Source organism: Bos indicus x Bos taurus, chromosome 25 (genome assembly GCF_003369695.1).
Source record: "Bos indicus x Bos taurus breed Angus x Brahman F1 hybrid chromosome 25, Bos_hybrid_MaternalHap_v2.0, whole genome shotgun sequence".
NCBI classification, from domain to species: Eukaryota; Metazoa; Chordata; class Mammalia; order Artiodactyla; family Bovidae; genus Bos; species Bos indicus x Bos taurus.
The window spans coordinates 12,065,092-12,085,466 of NC_040100.1; the positions used below are offsets into that span (position 1 = coordinate 12,065,092).

Sequence of the window (20,375 nt, forward strand, 5' to 3'; positions counted from 1 at the left end):
GGTGGCTCAGTGATAAAGAATCCACCTGCCAATGAAGGAGCCATGGGTTCAATCCTTGGGTTGGGAAGGTCCCCTAGAGAGTAAATAGCAACCCACCCTGGTAGTCTTGCCTGAGAAATCCCATGGGCAGAAGAGCCTGAGTTGGACATGGCCTATTGACTGAGTACACAAGCAAGTTTGTACAAGAATTAAGTGGGATAAACAAAAAGTATAATATTTTTGCAGAACTCTTAATATCTTAGTTATGATTACCTTTTCTTTTAATGTGGTATAGTATCAAATATATAAATAAAGAATACTCAGTCTTTCACTGTGAGTATGAATATATATACAAGAATATTTCCTTGTGTTTATATGTTTCATTAAATTTGTGGTGGAACTGTAAATTTAAAGAAATAGATATTTCTTATCTAATTTGTTAACAGTACTTAATGCTTAAATAACTGTTCTGAGATTTTGTTGTGCTTTTAATATAAGATCATATTGACCCTGGAAATTATTCCAGGATTAGTTAATCATAATTTCATCACAGAGTAGAGAAATGAAAGCGCACTAGGTCAAGGAACAAGAGCACAGGATTGTATGGTTATTGAGATATTTTTTACTGGTTTCCCTAAATTTGTTTTCCTTTTGATCAAAGAAATTGACAAAAGATATTCTGTGATCATGGATAGAAATACTGAGTATTGTTAAGATATCAATACCCTTCAAACCAATCTACAGATTCAATGCAATGTCTGTGAAAATTCCAACGTCCTTTTTCGCAAAAATGGAAAATCAGGCACTCCTAATCATATGAAATGGCATGAAGCCCCTAAAAGTCAACACAGTGTTGAAATAAAACAAGTTTGGGAAAGTCACACTTCCCAATTTCAAAACTTACTACAAAGCTACAGTGATCGAAGCTGTGTGGTACTAGAGTTAGTGTAAGCATATGGATCAATGGAATAGAATTGAAAGTTCAGAAATAAACTCATACATCTATAGCAAAGTGATTTTTAACATGAGTTTAATATCCATTTAATTGGGAAAGAATTTTCTCTTCAACAGATGGTGTTGGGACAACTGGATTTTCCCATGCAAAAGAATGAATTTGGACCCCTACATCACACCATGAACAAAAATTAACTCAAAATTAATAAGTGACCTAAATATAAGGGCTAGAACCATAAAATTCTTACAGGAAAATGTGTGTAAATCTTCATGACCTTGAATTTGCAGTGGATTTTTAGATACGACATCAAAAGCACAAGTAGCTAGAGAGAAAATACATAAGTTGGACTTCATCAAAATTAAAAACTTCTGTGCATCAATGTGGAGAAGGCAATGGCACCCTACTTTAGTACTCTTGCCTGGAAAATCCATGGATGGAGGAGCCTGGTAGGCTGCAGTCCATGGGGTCGCTAAGAGTCGGACACGACTGAGCGACTTCACTTTCGCTTTTTACTTTCATGCATTGGAGAAGGAAATGGCAACCCACTCCAGTGTTCTTGCCTGGAGAATCCCAGGGACAGAGGAGCCTAACGGGCTGCTGTCACAGGGGTCGCACAGAGTCGGACACGACTAAAGCGACTTAACAGCAGCAGCAGCAGTGCATCAATGGGTATTGTCAGGAAAATGAAAAAAAAAAAACAAAGAATGGGAGGAAAATATTTGAAAATCATATAATTGATAAATGTTTAATATCTAGAATATGTAAAGACTACAACAAAAAGACAAACAACTGAATTCAATAATGGGCAAAGGACTTAAGCAGATATTTATACAAAGAAGATATACAAATAACCAGTAAGCCCATGAAAAATGCTCATCATTATAGTGATTGGGGAAATGCAAATCAAAACCAGAATGAGATATTACTTTACAGCTACTAGGATAGTTATACTTTGAAGAAAGGAAAATAGCAAGTGTTGGCAAGAATTTAAAGAAGTTGAAACCTTCATACATGATGGTGGAAATATAAAATGATAAATCCACTGTGGAAAACAGCTTGACATTCCTCAAAAAGCTAAACAGAATTACCATACATGCCACCAATTCTCCTTTTAGGCATATACCCAGACACCAGGTCCTCAAAGAGATACTTATATGCCAGTTTTCACTGCAGCATCATTTATAGTAAGCAAAAGATGTAAACATCCCAAGAGTTCATCAGCAGGTAAATGGATGAACAAAAAGTGGCATATATGGACATGGGAGCATTAGCCATAAAAAAGAATGAAGTTCGAGTCTTGAAAACGTTATGCTCAGTGGAAGAATCTAGACATAAAAAGACAAATATTTTCTGATGTGAAGTATCTAGAATATGCAAGTTCCTAGAGGCAGAAAGTAGAATGGGAGTTTCCAGGGACCACTGGTAGGGGTAGGAAACTGTGAAAGATGAGAGTTATGGTTTAACTGTAACAAAGTTTCTGTTTGTGGTGAAGAAATAGTTTTAGAAATAGATAGTTTTGATAGCTGCATTGCATTATGATGCAACTGATGCCACTGAATTGTACACTTAAAATAAGTTGAAATATTGCATTTTATTTTATGTGTGTGTGTGTGTGTGTGTGTATATATATATATATATATATATATATATTTTTTTTACCATAGTAAAAAATTAAAAAAAAAAATACTAGTGCTGTAATAATCCTGTCAATCTTGTGTCAGGTTAGTCTGTGATATACTTTGGGTTTATGTTGCTTATTATTAAAATTCATACTTCTTGCAGCACCATTAAAAGATGAAAGAAGGAGAAATGACACATATGAAAAAAGAAAAGGGAAGAAAAAGAAGTAGGTGGCTTTTAGTGAAATGTTTCAAAACCTCCAGTCACTTATTTCCTTCACATGAATAGTTGTGAGGTTGCAGAGCCTTGCCTCAGGGCCATTGCAATCTAAAATCTTTGAGATGAATGCCTTTGACAAGTCAAGTCACAAAATGACTGTTTTGGGTATGAGGGCAATGTCTACCCCCATAATATTTTAAAGAATAAAGATACTTCCTTTTTTTTTCCTTAAAGGAGAACTAGTAATTACTCTAATGACTATCAGAAAATCAGGAGATAGATTCAAAGACCACTACTGGTTTTTGTTTGCTAAAATATCTCCTTGTTGCTGCTTACCACGCTCATGCTTTCATTACTTTCTTGAACATGTGGAAAATAGTTATCACTGTTTCAATGTTCATATTCTGCTAACTGTCATCTGTGTAATTTTTGAGTCTGTTTCTATTGATTGGTTTTTTTCCTCATTATGGATTGTATTTTCTGGCTTTTGTTTGTGGCTGACTGTTTTAAGGTGCCAAATATTGGGAATTTTTTTGTTTTTGATGAGTGCTGGATATTTTTGGTTTTCATAAATATTCTTGAGCTTTTTTTCTGGGATACAATTATGCCACTTGAAAATAATATTTTTATTTCTTCTGAAGTTTGCTTTTATGCTTTTCTGGCTGGAGCATCCAGAACAACCTTTAGGACAAAGCTTGTTTTTCCCCAGTGCTGAAGACTCTGCCTAATTCCTGATGTGGACAAGGTTTTTCCACTCTGGCTGGTGGGAGTGCCAGTTATCCACTGCTCTCTGTGACTCTGACAGTCGTTCTACCTGCTCCTTCCCGGTGGTCATTCCCCTTGCCTTGGGTACTTTTGTCGCATGGATGTGCTGATACGGACTCCGGTGATGACACGAGGAAAGATGTCTCCTGGTTTCCTGCTTTTCTCACTGTGAACCTGACTTTTCTCCCATCCTCTGCTTTGCTAATTTCAGCTGACTTGGCTTCTTCTGACTGTCAACTCTACCTTCTCAACTCAGGGATTCTTCTGGGATCTACCTGGGTTACCCCCAGCCACCCTACTATGGCATGAAAACTCTCTCCAGGAACTATGCTGGGGCAGTTGTAAGAATTATTTTGTTTTCTTTCTGTCTCTCTAAGATCACTACACTGCTATTGCCCAGTTTCTTAAAAAGTTTGTTTTTTTCACACATTTTGTCTAGTTGTTTTAGTTACTTAAAGCGGGAAAGTGAATTTAATCCCTGTTAGTTTACAATGCCCACTCTAGATTTTAAGCTGAGATGAAATTCTCTTTCAGTCTTCCACTCACTGGAATGATATTTTTAGAAGCTCTGGAAGTTGAGACTTACCTCAAGTGCCTCTAATCAAGATAACTATGTTATTCCAGCTTTGTTTCTTTCTTTCTTTTTTTTTTTTTTCAATTGGACAGGCAAAAAGATTAAGAAAAAAGAATTCCAGTGTGGCTGGAGAATTTGACTCATGGGTAAAGCTCAAAAACCAAATGTGCTTGGCTTTTCCAAATTATGTATCCCCACAGCACATTGCCAGGAGGGAATAGTAGTCTGCAGGGACTCTCACATTGTCCACATCAAGGAGAAACAGTAACTTGTTTAGATTAGTCACTAAGGAAAAAGTTAAGGGGAATAACTGACTATATAAATATTCATGATGAGTTATTCAGAAGGGAAAGTATTGCTTCTAAACTTAAACAGTATTTTGTAACTGAGGAAGTTGTCAAAAGTCTTGAGATAAACTTACTTAAAGACTTAACACATAGAACAAAACCTCAAATTTTAAAGTGATCATGGGCATTTGTTACAAACAGATAAGTTTTAATAGCTAGTTTGCTGTTTATTATCCGTGTGACCTTGAGCAAAAAATTTGATCTTTCCAAGCCTTGGTTTCTTATTCTGCAAAATGGGGGTCATTTCATCTACCATGTAAGGTTTCTTTTAAAAATTACCTGGTACCATGTGTTTGAATTTCTTTAACAGTTCTTGGCACATTCACTGTGCTCAAAAATATTTATTCCCTTCTTTTACATCAGGTTTATACTTACCGTAGGAGCCTTTTCTAAACTTTCTGATTTGAATTCCCTTGTAGCTGGCAGTACCACAACACCTGCTTGTCTCAATCGTGACAAACACCGTTTTCCTCTCAAATAAAATCCTCCTTATACTCTGTTTTCTCAAACCTGAACTCTTTTATTTCCCTATCTCCATACTGGATCTCAGAGCTATTACCTTCAAACTTGAACTGTTTTCCTTCCTCTTCCTGTTTAACGTTGTCACTGTATTTCTGAGGAAGCATTTGGCTATGATCATCTTCACCTTTACGTGACTGATGTTCAGATGCCCTTATCATTTCTTACATAGATGATTACCGTGATTACCGTGATTACTGTGGCCTCCCAGTGATAGAATCTGACCCAGCTCTGTTTTCTTTGCCCTGTTACTCTACAAAGCTTCCACAGTTGTTGTTTTTTAAAAATATTTATTTACTTACTTTCTTTATTGGTTGCACCAGATCTTGGTTTTGGCATGCAAAGTCTTAGTCATTCATGTGGGATCTAGTTCCCTAATCAGGGATCGAACTTGAGCCCCCTGCGTTGAGAACATGGAGTCCCAGCCACTGGACTGGATAAGTCCCAACAGTTGTTTTTCTGAGAGTCAGAACTCACTATTAAACCATCTTGTTTAAGATCCTGCAGACGAAGTCCCACACTCCTGAGGCTATTAGCAGAATCTTCCACCAGGATGTATGAAGCTACCTCTTCATCTTCCCTTTCTTCCTCTACTTCCCTGTGGTTTATACCTTCTACTTGTTTCTTCTGGAGTACTGTTTTTTTTTTTTTTTCTTCTTCTGTAGCCCAATTTCACTTCTAGCAGACTCTTCCTGCCACCACCCTGTGGAAATAAACTCCTTTAATGCTTTATTCATATAACTACATGGATGTGACTAATCTATCTCTGAAAGAATTTGGGGTCAAGATTTTAATTGTGAAAAGGCAGACAAATATTTCATACTTTTAAAATGTTCAAGATGTTAAAAGAATTGAAACATTTCAAGTTAGGTCAAAGGGGAATTCTCGGAACTATTATGCAATACAATTCTCTAATCTTATTGCCCTGTAGCTCTTTAGTTCATTTAATACCACAGTTGATGCATTTTTTCTGCTGCTTTTTGAGATGTCCCTTCTCCTATCTCAAATCTCCCAGGTTTCAGGGTTTTTACTGGTTTGTCTAGCCCACTGTCCCAACACCCATCCATCTGTGCAAGCATCTGTCCTAGCCTCCTTTCTTCCCACCCAGCACCCAAACTTTATTGCCAGGTTTACTAGTTACTATTAAGGAAGAAACGGTCACAGTCCACACCATCAGTGAACTTCCCTGTATTTAAGTAGAAAATCTAATGCAGACCTGTTACAGACTCTTGGTATTCTGTTTCTCCTTTCTTTTCTTTTTCTATTTTTGCCATATTTTCATTTTCCCTACCATTTTGTTTATGTCTTTTGCATTTCCTGTATCGTATTTTTCTGTGTTTTCTTGGACACACCAGTGTTTCGATTGTCCAGGAATATTTATCTAATACCTTCTAAGTGTCAGGTGTAGTTCTGGACACTTGAGGTTGAGTGGGGAACAAGATGAAACCTTTGGCTTCATGAAGCTTCTATTCTATTGAGGAAGGCAAACAGCAAACCTGAGAGCAAACAATAGCATTATTTTTGATGTAATACATTTTACGAAGTAAACAAAGCAGTAGTGGGGGGTGTGGCAGGGTGTTGCCACTTTAACTGGAGTAATTGAATTAGTCCTTTTTGTTTGGTGATGTTTAAACTGAAGCCTGAATGATGAAAGGGGGGAAGAATATTGAGGCAAGATAAGTGACAAGATCATGGCCTTGACTCAGGGGTAAGCCTGACATGTTTAAATGTGAGGGGTGGGGCAGGCCTTTGTGGCTAGAGCAGAGGGAATGAATACAGGAGCTGATCACATGATATTTTCTAGTTCATAGTAAGGTGGCTATAGACTCTCTTGGTTTCCTGGGCGACTGTATGCATAATCTCAAACCAGGAAACTTAAAACAATAAATTTATTATTATCTTGTAGTTTTTAAGGCTAGAGGTCCAACATTAAGTATTGGCAGGGCCATGATTTCTCTGAAGTCTCAGAAAGGAGTCCTTCCTTTGCTCTACTGGCTTCTGGTTGCTTCTTAAAATCCTTGATGATACTTGGCTTATAACCACCTCACTTCAATGTGTGCCTCTATTCACATGGCCTTTTACTCTATTTGTAGCTCTGTACATCTGATTTCCTTATAAGGAGAGCAGTCATTGGATTTAGGTTCCACCTAAATCCAGTATGACCTCAACTTAATTGCACCTGCAAAGTCCCTGTTTCCAAGCAAGTTCATTTATATCAGTCAGGGTTCTCAAGAGAAACAGAGTCATAAAATGTATAGACTTGAACAGTTATGGAGATTCACAAGTCTCAAAATGTACAGTCAGCAAGCTGGGGACCTAGGAGAGCTGATGGTTAGTTCCAGTCTGAGCCCCAAAGTCTGAGAACCAGAAAGACTGGAGGGCTTGACACCCCAGAAAAGTCTGTGTGTCAGTCTGTCTGAGCCTGAAAGTGGGGGGGGGAAACTGTTTCACTTTGAAGGCTGAGTCAAGGGAATTCCCTCAATTTGAGTACAGCCATCCCTTATGTTCTATTAAACAGATTGGATGAGGCCCACTTACATTATGCTTTACTTACAGTATGCTTTACTCATCCTGTTAGTTTAAATGTTAAACTCATCCAAAAACACCCTCAGAGTAACACCCAGACTAACATTTGAGCAGATATCTGGTTACCCAGTGGCACAATGAAGTCAATGCATAAAATTAACCCTCACAATCACATTCTTAGGTTCCAAGAAGGCCCTGTAATTTTAGGGGGACACTATTTAACCTACCATATAAGTGAATATTTAAAAAGGCTCTCAAAGGTGTTAGAAGGAATGTTGTAATTTTTATTTTAAAATGTTTACTTTTCCTTTTATGTGAATAACTGCAGATAAAAATGAGAGCAAGAATGAAATTAGGGGGAAAAGCCCGAAGGCTGCTGAATAGAGATGAGAGCTGGTAACAACTTGAAATGGATTGTAACACGTTGAAAATTGAATTTGGAAGTGACCGTTTCCACCCGTGATGTTTTTTCAAGTTGTGCCCACGTTTTTACTTCCACTAGTGGTTCATTTCTCTATTTATATATATTTTTCATCTTTATAAGTTATCAGTAATCTTTATCTCCAAGGCACATTTCTTAAGATTAAAATTTTAGGTTCTTTTAATTGTCATTGTTTTCTAAAACACTACAGAAAACAAATGAACTCGTCTTGTGACCTTTGTAATAAATATACTTGGCCATGTGATTCTTGGCATGATCCTTCTACTTTTCACTCCCAAGAAGAAAAAGTATAACATGAGGGTGGATAGGCAGGGATGTCAGACATGCATGATAATTTGGAAGAATTTTAAAATACTGTATTTAAATTAGCCCTAGGGTCAGAGCTTACATTTTCCTCTGGGGTGAAGCACACATCTATCACATGCTTAGGGAGCCGTAATAGTAGCCATGGCCTCTCTGTGTAGATCTCTAATGAAGGGAGTACATCTATTTTGGATGGATAACCGATTTTTGAAATCCCTTGTTCTAGGTAAGATGTTAAAACAGAAATTTTAACTTCATGGGTTTAATGAGTAGCTTCAATAATAGCTTAGTAACAGAGATGGAAAGCAAGTCAGGTGGGGGGCAATGAGAGGAGTAGAATGAGCATGCATTCAATGACTGTCTGCTGGTGGACTTGAATGTCAACAGCAGCATCCTCCTTCCTGGAAAATGTCTTTCAGCGACGCGCCCCATTACTGTGTCTGCGGCCCGCGCAGCTCGGAGACCGAGGCACAGTGTGTTTGTAAGAAAGCTCCTCTTTACAACTTAATGAGTTCGAGGTAGGTGATTTGCGGAGATTGCTGGAACAGTGGTCAAATCTGGGAAAAAACAAAAAAACAAATGCAAAGACCATGTTAAACAGGAGATAGCTTATAATGAGCCTGGAAATCACATATCCGATAGCCAACTGTCTGGAATTTCTTCATACTCTTGTCTTCTCGTGGAAACCACTAAATACTTTTTCTAACTCTGTTTTCTCAGTCCCTCTATACCTCTCATTTCTATGTAATACACAGAAAATATGAATGAATTGGCAACTCTATCACTTAAAGAAATAAGAATTTCTTAAAGAAATAAGCCTTTTTCATTATTCAACAAACATATTTGCCTAAACGTGTGTATATGATTGACTTCAAATGCTTTTAAATTCAAGGATGCTTTTATTTATTGAATTAAAAAAACTTAGTTTTTCAAGCCTCATTTTGACTTATACCCTTTTTTAGATTCTGTGGCCACTTTTGCTATATAGTTTGGACAATGTATGCGGTCTCTGTCCAAGCAACAAAAATGGAAGCCCCTTTCCTCTCATTATAAATTGGGGAAGCATAGAAAGTTAAAATTCAACTTGATTTCATCAAATGGTTCAGTGGTCAGGACATCATCACCTATCTGCTTTCCTGAGCCCTTTCTTCATGCTGTCTGTCTCCTGTAACATGAGAAAACAATAATAATTCCTAGATGCACATTTGTAAACAAATAGCTATAGAAACATAAAACATTTCTAACAGTAAAAAAGCTATTTTTAAATACTTATTTCATTTTTATAGGATAATCTGGGACTTTGCTGGTGGCTCAGGTGGTAAAGAATCTGCCTGCAATCCCTGGGTTGGGAAGATCCCCTGGAGAAGGGAATGGTAACCCACTCTTGCCTGGAAAATCCCATGGACAGAGGAGTCTGGTGGGGCCACATTCCTTGGCGTCACAAAGAGTTGGACACAACTGAGCTACTAACACAATAATGTAGCATAATCTATTGTTGCCCATGGTTTAAGTTGTTCATGGAATTTATGACTTGGAAAAATGTTAAAACTATCAAATATTTTCAGCTTTTAAATATATACTTAGATTAAGTATAAATGACAGAGACTTTTCTGGATTTTTGGTTAGCAAGGCCTGAGGCATGTGGTATGTGACCTGAGTGTCAGTGAAACCCTGCTTCTCTGCCCTGTGGCTGGTCTCAAAACTTCTGCTATACCTCTGTCTGATGGTGAAGGACCAGGAGTAGCATCCCACTGAACACAGGGCCTTAGCAGATTCTTGGGCTTATAGAACTGGACCAAGGAGAAATCACTTTATTTCAGAAACGTTTCTGTTCAAGTTTTCCAGCAATGATTGAAGGGAGCTGGCAATCGGCCAAGAAAAATATAGTGGAGAAAGGAGTTAGAGGGGAGGAAATGTCAACACCATGGACATTTGGCAAAGTAGATTAGAAGAGTTTTTCTACGAACTTTTCTGCTAGGTCCAGAAATTATAGCTGAATGCCACACACACACACACACACACAAAATGGTGAGTTCAAATGTGGGTAGCCTCTGACTCTCTAGTTCTATATGCTTTCTAGCAAAAGTTGAAACTCCAGTGGACCTTTAATGTACATGAGGATCTTGGGTCTGTTCCTTCATGTGTCTATCTGTGCTCGTGCGTGCATGCATGCGTGTGTATGTGAGGGGGGTGTTGTAAGGCAGGGTTCTTAAATGCTTTGTTGCATTATGTTAATTCCTCGGCAGTGCAATCAAATTCATGTCGTAATTAAAGCTGTCAGTTGGAAGGCAAGCCAATCGCCACGAAAACACAGCATAACAAATGAAGTGAAATGATTCTGCGTGTAGCTATACAATGCTTCGCCAGGCATGAAATTAAATAAGTAATTTGATGTTGACATCAGAAATTGAAATGATACCCACTGTTCCCTCATTCAGTCAGACCTGCATAAACAATAGCCAGAACAAATATGCACAACAAAGCTCTCTTCTCCACCCAGCTCCCTGAGTAATGTACAATATATATGCAAAATGAGTATAACAGAGCTTCCCGGGACCTGAAGGATGTCATTTTCTTGGTATACAATAAGATGATATGTATGTGGGGGTGGGGAGGTGGGCTTGAAGGGGTCCTTCTGCTTCTGGGATAAAATACATTTGCAGAAAGGTGGGGGGAACACTGAAATAAACAAATCCCATGCTCTCTCTGAGTAATTCATTCTAAAATGAGTTTGCCTCCCAGGGGCACAACTCCAGGCTGGTGGAGATCTAACTTGGCTTTTGCCTTCCTGTGTTCTGCCATGGGTGGGGGAGTGGGGGTGGTGGGTGCTGAAAACAGGTGATGCCATCACATGGCTAATCATTGCTCTGAGGAGCTGTCTCCATGACTACTGTTGCTCTCCCTATGTACCGTTTATAGGAGCACAAATGCAGCAAGGTTTTTGAAAATCCAGTGTCCAGGATCACGTATCTAGGTTCTTTATTCCCCCAAGCCTGTCTGGAACACTGAGGGGAAGAAAGTTTTGCTCCAGGTGCTGAATTTAGGAATGCCCTGGAGCATCATGTCCTTGTTTGATACAGATGCTCTTTGTACTTACAGCACCATTATTTCCTTTTCAAAACTGATATAAAATCAAGAATCGTATCTATATTTGGAGATATGATTTTTGGGGATGTTAAGTTCACCTGAGTCCCATCCCCATACAGTCTAAGCATTCATCGATTTATACATACATTAATTCAACTAATACTTACCAAATGCCTGCTATGTGCAAGGCATTGAGCTAAGTGCTAGGGAAACCAGGATGAGTCAAGCAGAGGGTACATGCTACCTGTGGTTTGCAGAGCAGGGACCAGGCATTTAGGTAGAACAGTTAGAGGTTACCCAAGTAACTGTTGCATCACCGTGGAAGTCCGTTCCCTGTAGGTGGAAGGTGTAACAACCAGCCCAAGCCTGGCAGGGAGAGGCCTTGCTGGTACAAGGATTCCTTGCTGAGACCTGAGGAGTGTCTCAGTGTTAGCGTTCTTTTTGTTTCAAGCTTATCTGGGGCCTCTCTCATTCATAAAGAGGACACTGCAAATTAAAGAATTTGTAATGAGAGGTTTTAGGGGGAAAAAACAACACAGACAAGTTTAAAATTCAAACCAAGTTCTTTTTTGGGTCTCTTTCCCCTATGAAGTGATGGCCCAGGTACGTCTCAGCATCACTGTTTTTTAGTTCCCTTTGTGTGAGAACTGTGGAAGCCTAAACTGATAACTTTGGTGACTAAAACCTTTAGAAGAATGGTGCTTTTCACCACTTCCCTTTACCCACACATTCTTTGCATTTTAGTCTACTAATTATGTTTACAAAATGTCTCAGTTTTGAAAAGCGCTCTGTGTGTACTAACTGGTGCCTTGAGGGAATAAGCTGGCAAGTAGGTCACACACTGGAAAAGTCATCCAAACCCACTGGGCTTTTTATTTTCAAGTCAGTCTGGGCTCTTTCCTCTTGCCTGCCCCTTTGCGGCCACAAAACTGAGTAGCTTGAGACCAGGGCATTGAATGTCAGCAAGTCAGGGAGGCAGGCTGATGCGTGTCTGTTTAGTCTCAGTGCAGGGCGAAATGCCATCATTAATTCATTACCCAGCTGCCTGTCAAATAAATTGGCAATTACGTCCACCGCAGAAGCTTGGAATTCAGTAAATAGCACGTTAGCATCTCTGAGTTGTTGAGAGATGTAAAGGGGAAAATTAAGCAACACAGTGTTTGTATCAGTAGCAGATGACAAGGGGCCGCATATACAGGCGATGTGGTGTCGTGATGAAAAGCCTGCGAAGAACTGGTAATGAGCTGTGTGGATTGGAACGTGTTAAAAACCATTGCTGATTTTCCACTTTGTTTTTATGCTTTCTTGCAGAGTTCAGCTCCTTCCAGCTTGGGAACAGGCTACTTCGTAAGTTTTATCTCAACTTCCACATGTGTGCCTCGCGCTGGCATTCATTTTCTTGTGTAATATATACTCATTAGGATGTGAAAAAAAAACGTCCAAGAAATTCCCTCTCAGTCCTGAAGAGCAGACTGATGTCCATCTTTTAACTGAGAGTTGTTTTATTTTTAAAATACATCACCTGCTGGGCACTAGGGTTCACAAGTCAGTCTCAAAAATGTGTCTGGTTCCTAGCACCCAGCACGTTTGCCCCTCACCTGGCAGAGTAAGGAGATACAGGGAATCCTGCTTGACCTGTGCCACCTTTCCTGAAAAATTGGTTTTTTAGTGAGAAGTGTCAAGTGGAAGTGGTCAAGTGGAAGATGGAATTCAATTTATGCAATGAGGTATACATGTTCTTTAAGATCCCTTGAAGAACTGCCCCACTTATACAATGAATTGCCATATTTTAATTTTTTTGAGAGGTGACTGTATGCTTTCCCTCACAGTCTGAGTAGGTGGCCTTTAGATTTTTTTCTCATCAATCATCAAACTTGTCATTTTATTGACTATAGGTGTATTATTTAATTTTAAGACCTTATTATCTGTCCTTTGGGAAGTGTGTGGATGGTGATACACCTCAGGGCTTATCCCAATATTTCTCATTCATGAAGAAATTGTCACTTCCATTCCTCTTATCTATAGCTAAATTATCCTTCTTGGATTCAGTAATGCTTTTCAAAATATAAATAAATAAGAATTACACATAAACGTTATTTACACAGTGGGATAACATGCCCATGTAGACATTTGTTGTGATATTTAAAGGAATTTGAAGGAATCTTATTTATGTTCTGAGTGATGAACACAGATACTCTAATATCTGCTCAGCATTTTCAGGGAAAATAATGAAATCATGAAAATAAAGTGGAAAATGGTTACTGATTCTGTTGTGTTGCCTTTAAATTTCTCCCCCCTAAAATGCTAATTACTTTGGCTTTCTTCTGCCCACACATTTCTCTCCTTACATTTACATTAAATCCATGAAAACAAGCATCTTTTCATTGAATAATAAGTCTTTTCCAAGCTTAGATGAAGTGGCATTTATTAAATGTTGATTTTTTTTTTTCTGGTCTTAGCCTATGATACAAAGAGAAAGGGTTGATGATTTCTTGTTACCTGCTTCATACAGTCAGCACACTTATCCTTACTCCTTATTGTGGTTGAATATTCATGCTTATAGAAACAAGCAGGATGCTGAAACAAGATCCTGCTTCAGCAGCCGAAATAACAGAAGTAGTCCCATCTGCCATCTCTTCACACCAGGCTGGATGTGGGTTGAGATGCTGGAAGTAAAATCTGGAGCCTGCCAATGTTTATTCTCTATCCAAAAGCTAAATCCCCCCTCTTTACTTTCTTCAGCAGAAGGAGGCCAATGCCACTGACTCAGCCTCTGATTACTTCCAGACTGAGCATTCAAATATATATATATATATATATATATATATATATATATATATATATATATTATTGTCAGTAAGAGCACTCTGAAAGAAGAAAATCACCTCTAAAAGTACTGAGAATTTTATTATGCTTTTGGTCACTTACTTTTCTAATTCCAGGAATGTTTATTTTAATTGTGTAACAATAGGTTCTTATGAATCAAAAGTCTTTTGCAATTATAAATCTCAAATACTTTTTACACTTACACAGAGCTGGATGAGTATAAAAGGTTTTTTTATGTACTTTAGAAAAATTATTCTTAATATTACTTTGCTTATATATAAAAATCTGTAGTATTATTAGCTTACATCGAGGAGATACATACCAGATGTAAGTTCAGCTTTCAACTATGACAAAAATGTTCTACATAGAATGTGTTTCCAATAATGGGATTATTATGTTATGAAAGTGCAAAATCCATTGTTATTATTGCCAAGTCCTCATCAAAAAGCATCTTCTGTTTCAGTTTCTATCTCAGGAATATCACATGTAATATTTAATTTCAGGTACTAACTGAAGCATTGGTGAGTTTCACACTTCTAAGTGGAGATAGTATATTTACAATTTTTAGTGATTTCATGCCAATGTATTCTTTGCACTGTTCTTTATGATCTATGATGTCATAATGACCTTTACCTAAGTCTATAGTGAAGGCTCAGCATCAGGTAAGTGGAATGATGATATTTCGACTTTATCCTTAATCCTCTTCAGCATCACTTTGAAGTGTGGGGAGAAGCAGATTACCTGCAGAGTCAATGAGCTATTAATGCAATTGAACCATAGTGTGAATCCTAGTATAAGAAAACTGAAGGCACTCACCTCTTCAGTTTAACAGCGTGAAAATGTTTTCTTAAATACTCTCCCCTTGCCCCAACATTACTCTAACTTCAGAATCTTCTTTGATTTAGACTGTATGCCCCTGTAGAACTTTTAGTGAACTAAGGTAGAATGCCGATCATCGTGTATGCTAATAAAATAGATGCCCACATGACTGTATGCACTTGCAGGTATATATGTACACATGTGTGTGTGTGTACCTTACCCACAGCCAGTATGTTTTACTTTCTTTTGGTTCTTTTCATTAAACAGTAGTAGTAACTTAAAGGCTTTGAAGAATAGACTTTTGTTTCTGATGAAATTGTATTTGTTTATACCTCCTTGGTTTTGTGTTTCATAGATGTCTGCTTAGGTCTGTCGCTTTTCCAATCCATTTATAAGCTGAAGATTCGAGAAATGAGAACAGCAGCTAAAATCAGTATTTACATAAGCATATTGCAAAGAATTCTTAAAGTAGACAAAATAGAGAAGGATTGGAACAAACTTTTCACATTTTTGGGAGCTTATGAATAATGTGGGTGTTATACACACAGAGAGACATACATATATATTCATTACATACTCATGCTCAGCTCATATTCTAAATATAAATGGAAGTATAGACTAGTTGGAATATATTTGCTTTTTTATTTTTTTGGCAAGAGTACCAAAACTTGTTGGAGTGTGTAGGATTTTCTTTAAAAAAAAACACACACATTAATGCAATGAACACATTTTTCTTTTCAATTTAAATGTTTTGGCCTATATTTTCTTCTTTTACATGTATTTGAAGTTTTATTATGCATAGCATATAATTAAGAACTTAGAGACAGTACGATATAAAGACTACTTGTATGACCTTGGATGAATTCTTTCTTGTCTCTGAGTCTGTTTCCTCATCTTTACCTACCTAAGAGAGTTGTGAATATTAAATGAGGTAAGATATTTAATGCACACAGAGCAGCTCTCAATAATAGGAAATAATACATGTTTTCTTCTGTGATCCCCACTGTATAGTGTGATGGAATAAATGTGGCCTCATTAAGTGGTTGTGAAATGTTGTGATGGAGATGTACCACTGGAAATTCACAATAAAAAGTAAACATTGTAATTTGTAACTGTAGGAGAGGAATATTTTGTTCTCATTGCATACTTTCTTGGGAGGCTAGGGTTTTGTGTTTGGTCAGCTGTATACCAGTTTACTGTATATACAAACATAAAATTCCTTCCCTGTCATTCTCTTTGCTCATGATGAGGTCAGAATGAACTATTCTGTAGGCCATCCACATATTGGGTGTTTTAATTTGTCCGTTAAAGTTATTTGTTGATTTTTTTCCCCTCAGACCTGAGACATTTAAAGACTGCTGATAGCTCTTTGGGTTGGGCTGAGAGTAGGAAGGAGATGGCTTATAAGGAGACTTGAACTTGGCTTAGTGAACTGTTACATTAAAATTAGAAAGGTGTCAAACCAAGATTTTATGACCGTGACACTTCTTTTACTTGGGATAGAAGTCTCAGGAAAGAAGAGATTCCTTTTTAGGAACATAATGAGTTTGGAAGTTAGAGTACATAGTTAGAAATTTAATTATCTTCAATGATAGTTTAAAAGAGGTGGCCAAAATAACATGAAAAACAAAACATTGCCACCCAAATTTAAATTTACATTAAACCAGTAATTCCCTGTAATAACTTCAGTATGTCCTGAAAAGGCAACTGTGGCCTTATCACAAAATGTCTTTGAGATGTAACTGTTCGTGTATTCAATAATATCCCTAAATGACCCCTAATAGTTACCCAGTAATTCACCTAAGTACGTTTGAAATAGCCTCAGAGATTCTCTGTATCCAAAGTGAGTACAAGTTCACTAAAGTGGTTAATTATGGGATATGTAATATAAAAATTTAATGAATATATTATTCTGATTATAATAATAAAAGCCTTGGAACCTATCAGTCACCTTAAAATCTAGGACATTGCTAATGATTTTGGAGCTGTATGTGTACTATGCAGAAACACTGAGCAAATGAAATCAGTTGTCCTTCGGAATGGTATATTTGCCACCGTTTTGAGCTGTACCCTTTAAAATACTACCCTGAACTATATTTGCCTCCTAGAAAGTAACAAAACTAGAATCTACACTTAAGTATTGTGTTTTGTTAAGATTGGGAACCACAGGACTATTTATACTGGAGGGTTGCTTTATAGCTGTGCTCTGACAGATTCTTCAACATAGTCACCAATAAACTCTAATTTCAAGGGACTTAGACTAAAATTGTAATTCTGTTTTCTATTTCCCACTCTTACCTTTTTAAAATGTTTTTGATTGGTTTTTAACACTCTGACTTTCAGAGTGGGGTCTGTGAGCCATGAGCCGCATACTCTGATTAAGTGAACACTACAGTTTAAATTTGGGTGAGCAGACATTTCATTATTTGTAGAGTCTGTGAGTGAGATGACTCTTCTTGCTCACCCTGTGGAAACTGTCTTCTGTGTCCACACTAGTTTTACCTTCCTTGTGAAGTACAAGGTAATCAAGAAATTTGGTGAATAAAATAAACAGAAAGGATGAGTTGGTGTCTCCAGTTGCCACCAATCCCATAATATTCTCATTTTCTGAACTTTTCTGTGAGGGAATAGACTAAGTATTTTTAAACATCTACAGGAATCTTTGTGGTTGGCTGTTGCAAACTAATTACGGAGGTAGAATGAAAATTCAGGTACTCCTCCTGGATGTGGGAATGAGCCCTGAGCCTGGTCTCCTTGTCTTCTCACCTCCCTTCTCTGGCGCCTCAGATTTGGAGAAAGTAAATCACTTTAAAAAATATGATTTGAGAAAAGAAAATGATTTGAGGGGAAAAAAAGATTTTACCAGCCACTGGACTAGATAATTGCTAAAGGGCCTTTGGTTCTCTATATTCCAAGATCTGTAATTCTGTCTGCCCTGCATCTAAGTGTCTGCCCCAGGGATCAGCCCTTCCAATTGGCTTTGCTGCCTTTCTCTGCTGTCCTCTGAGACACAGGAGTGCAAGGCCATAGTCCCTTTACTGCTTAATGAACACCACTCTTCAGTTGAGCGACCAAGTCTGCCTTTCTTTGAAACTAACAACTGTGAACAGTATTTTTATATTTGCATTCTTTAGTTACATAAACGCATAGAAATAGGCTATAAGCTTATTCTGTCCCACAGCTAGTATATCCCTATTTGGTCATAGAGATGATGCAGTATAAAGCCTTTAGCAACGTAAGCAGAGTGCATTGACAGTCCCAGAGGGAACATACAGATCACTGTCATGGAATTCAGAAAGTAGCATTATTTATTTTTTTAAAATCTGTTTCCCAACATTGGCTTTAAGGGAGATTGTCTTATCCTTGTTGGGGATTTCCAAATTACAGAAATGTTGAATGAGTTGGTATGAGCAGTATAAACTAAACCATGGGCAGTGTGAAACCCCAAGGTTTAACTCTGACTACCCACACAACCTTTATTTTGATTGATTTAACTGATCTGGAGTTTCATGGACTATCAATCAGAAGAATCTTTCAGATCAAAGACTCATTCCTTTGTTTAACTGCTTTAAAAAATATTTTTCCTGAAATTGTAAATGAAATGCTTCCCAATCCATTGCATAAAGAACTTAGAGTTGGTGAAATACCAAGAGTACCATTTGAAAAGAGGTTAAAAAACACAACTGGGGCTTGTTAAAAAGGAAAAGTGCTATTTTAACTCCAAGTGTCACATTTTCCTATAGTCAGCTCTAGCAGTAAACAAGAGTTATTGGAGGCTTAGATGGTTTGAGACACTTCACTTATCTCCTAGTACTTGACTTCAGAAGCCAAACATTTAAAATGCATTTTGCTCGTGCAAAAATGTTTATCCATTTAAAACACAATATCATTTTAACAAAAGCGCCCTAGTGACAAGCTGTTTAGATACAGCACAGTTAATAAACTGTCAAGTCCAATACACGTATACTTGAAAAGACCAACACAGTTACCCAAAGATTGGCGTTATAAATCACTGTTAACAAACCTAATTTGCTTACTAGGCTAATGAATGATCTCCAATCTTCTTGTTGTAATTAGCTTCACTAACAGTCATGTTAAAAGGACCTGCCTTATACTACATACACTATACGTGATTTCTTTTCTTTCATATTTTCAATATTTGGTTTATAGGGTGCAAACAAAACAAACAAAAAAGACTTTCAGTCTCTCTTGACCACTCCCTGGTAATAAATTTAGATTGTAGCTTGGAGTGGAAACCTTGCCAAAGGTGATGACTGTCTATTAGGGGCTTATAAACTGTAATGTACTCTTATATTTGCAATGGAGTGGTGAAGCCAGATAATTGCAGTGTTTCCTGTCTAAATGTGCTGCTGTGCGTAGTGGCCTCTGATTTTAAGGAGCCATTAAAAATGCAGCAAGGCATAACAGCTGTGGTTCCCAGTGTACTTCTAATATTTCATATGTTCATTGCATCTCATAAAATCTTGCCCAGACCAACAAATGACTGTAAGTACCACTGAAATGCTCCAGAAGGAAATTGGGGAGAATCTGAATGATTACAGAGACCAAGAAAGAACTCACTCAAGCCCATGGTGGGCCACATTTCTCAAATAACTCCCCAAATTTCTCCATTTCCATTTTAGTTTCTATGGAAAACATTCACATTTTATCTCTTGCAAGATGCTCCTGTAAGTAACCTACTTTTGTGGGAAATAGTCCTGACTTTGCAGAGGGAAGGTAGGGCTGTATCCTGTGCAGAGAGAATCATAGTAAGTGAGCATCTCAATCCTAAACCCAAATGAGGCAAGAAATTTGGTTCCTTTAGAATTTATTTAAAATATATTTTAAAAATGACTTGGTAACAGTACTAACTCAGTGATATGACAACCTGACTTCTCTGAACAAAAGAAATGTTCATACATTCTGAGAGGCAAACAAAACTAGAGATTTCAGTGTTCTTTTAAGAACATTGGTCATGACCAATGAAACCGTTAAGCTGTGTTTGTACAGAGGCACAATATAGTTACAAGATATTTGCATCTGCTGCTGCTGCTGCTAAGTCGCTTCAGTCGTGTCTGACCCTGTGCGACCCCATGGACTGCAGCCCACCAGGCTCCTCCGTCCATAGATTTTCCAGGCAAGAGTACTGGAGTGGGGTGCCATTACCAATTTTCAATTTGTTAATTAAAATAGACCTATTGTTTTTATTTTATTTAGTCTGAGGGTTTCAAAACCTCTGGGTAAGAAGAGACTTCATAGACCCTGTGATATTATACAGTATTTGTCTTTGTTTGACTTACCTCACTTAGCATAATGCCTTCAATGTATATCCAGGCTGTCGTGAATTGCAGAATTTCCTTCTTTCTCATGTCTGAATAACAACATATACATTGA

The 20,375-nt window shown here is 37.6% G+C and overlaps 1 protein-coding gene across 1 annotated transcript in view; it reads left to right on the plus strand.

Moving 5' to 3' along the window:
- AUTS2 (AUTS2, activator of transcription and developmental regulator) overlaps positions 1-20,375 on the plus strand; it is a 1,215,803-nt gene that overhangs the window by 523,178 nt on the left and 672,250 nt on the right. Inside the window, exon 4 of the mRNA XM_027527575.1 lies at positions 12,648-12,683. Within this exon, the coding sequence (XP_027383376.1) occupies positions 12,648-12,683 (36 nt within the window). The remainder of the gene's footprint in view (positions 1-12,647; positions 12,684-20,375) is intronic.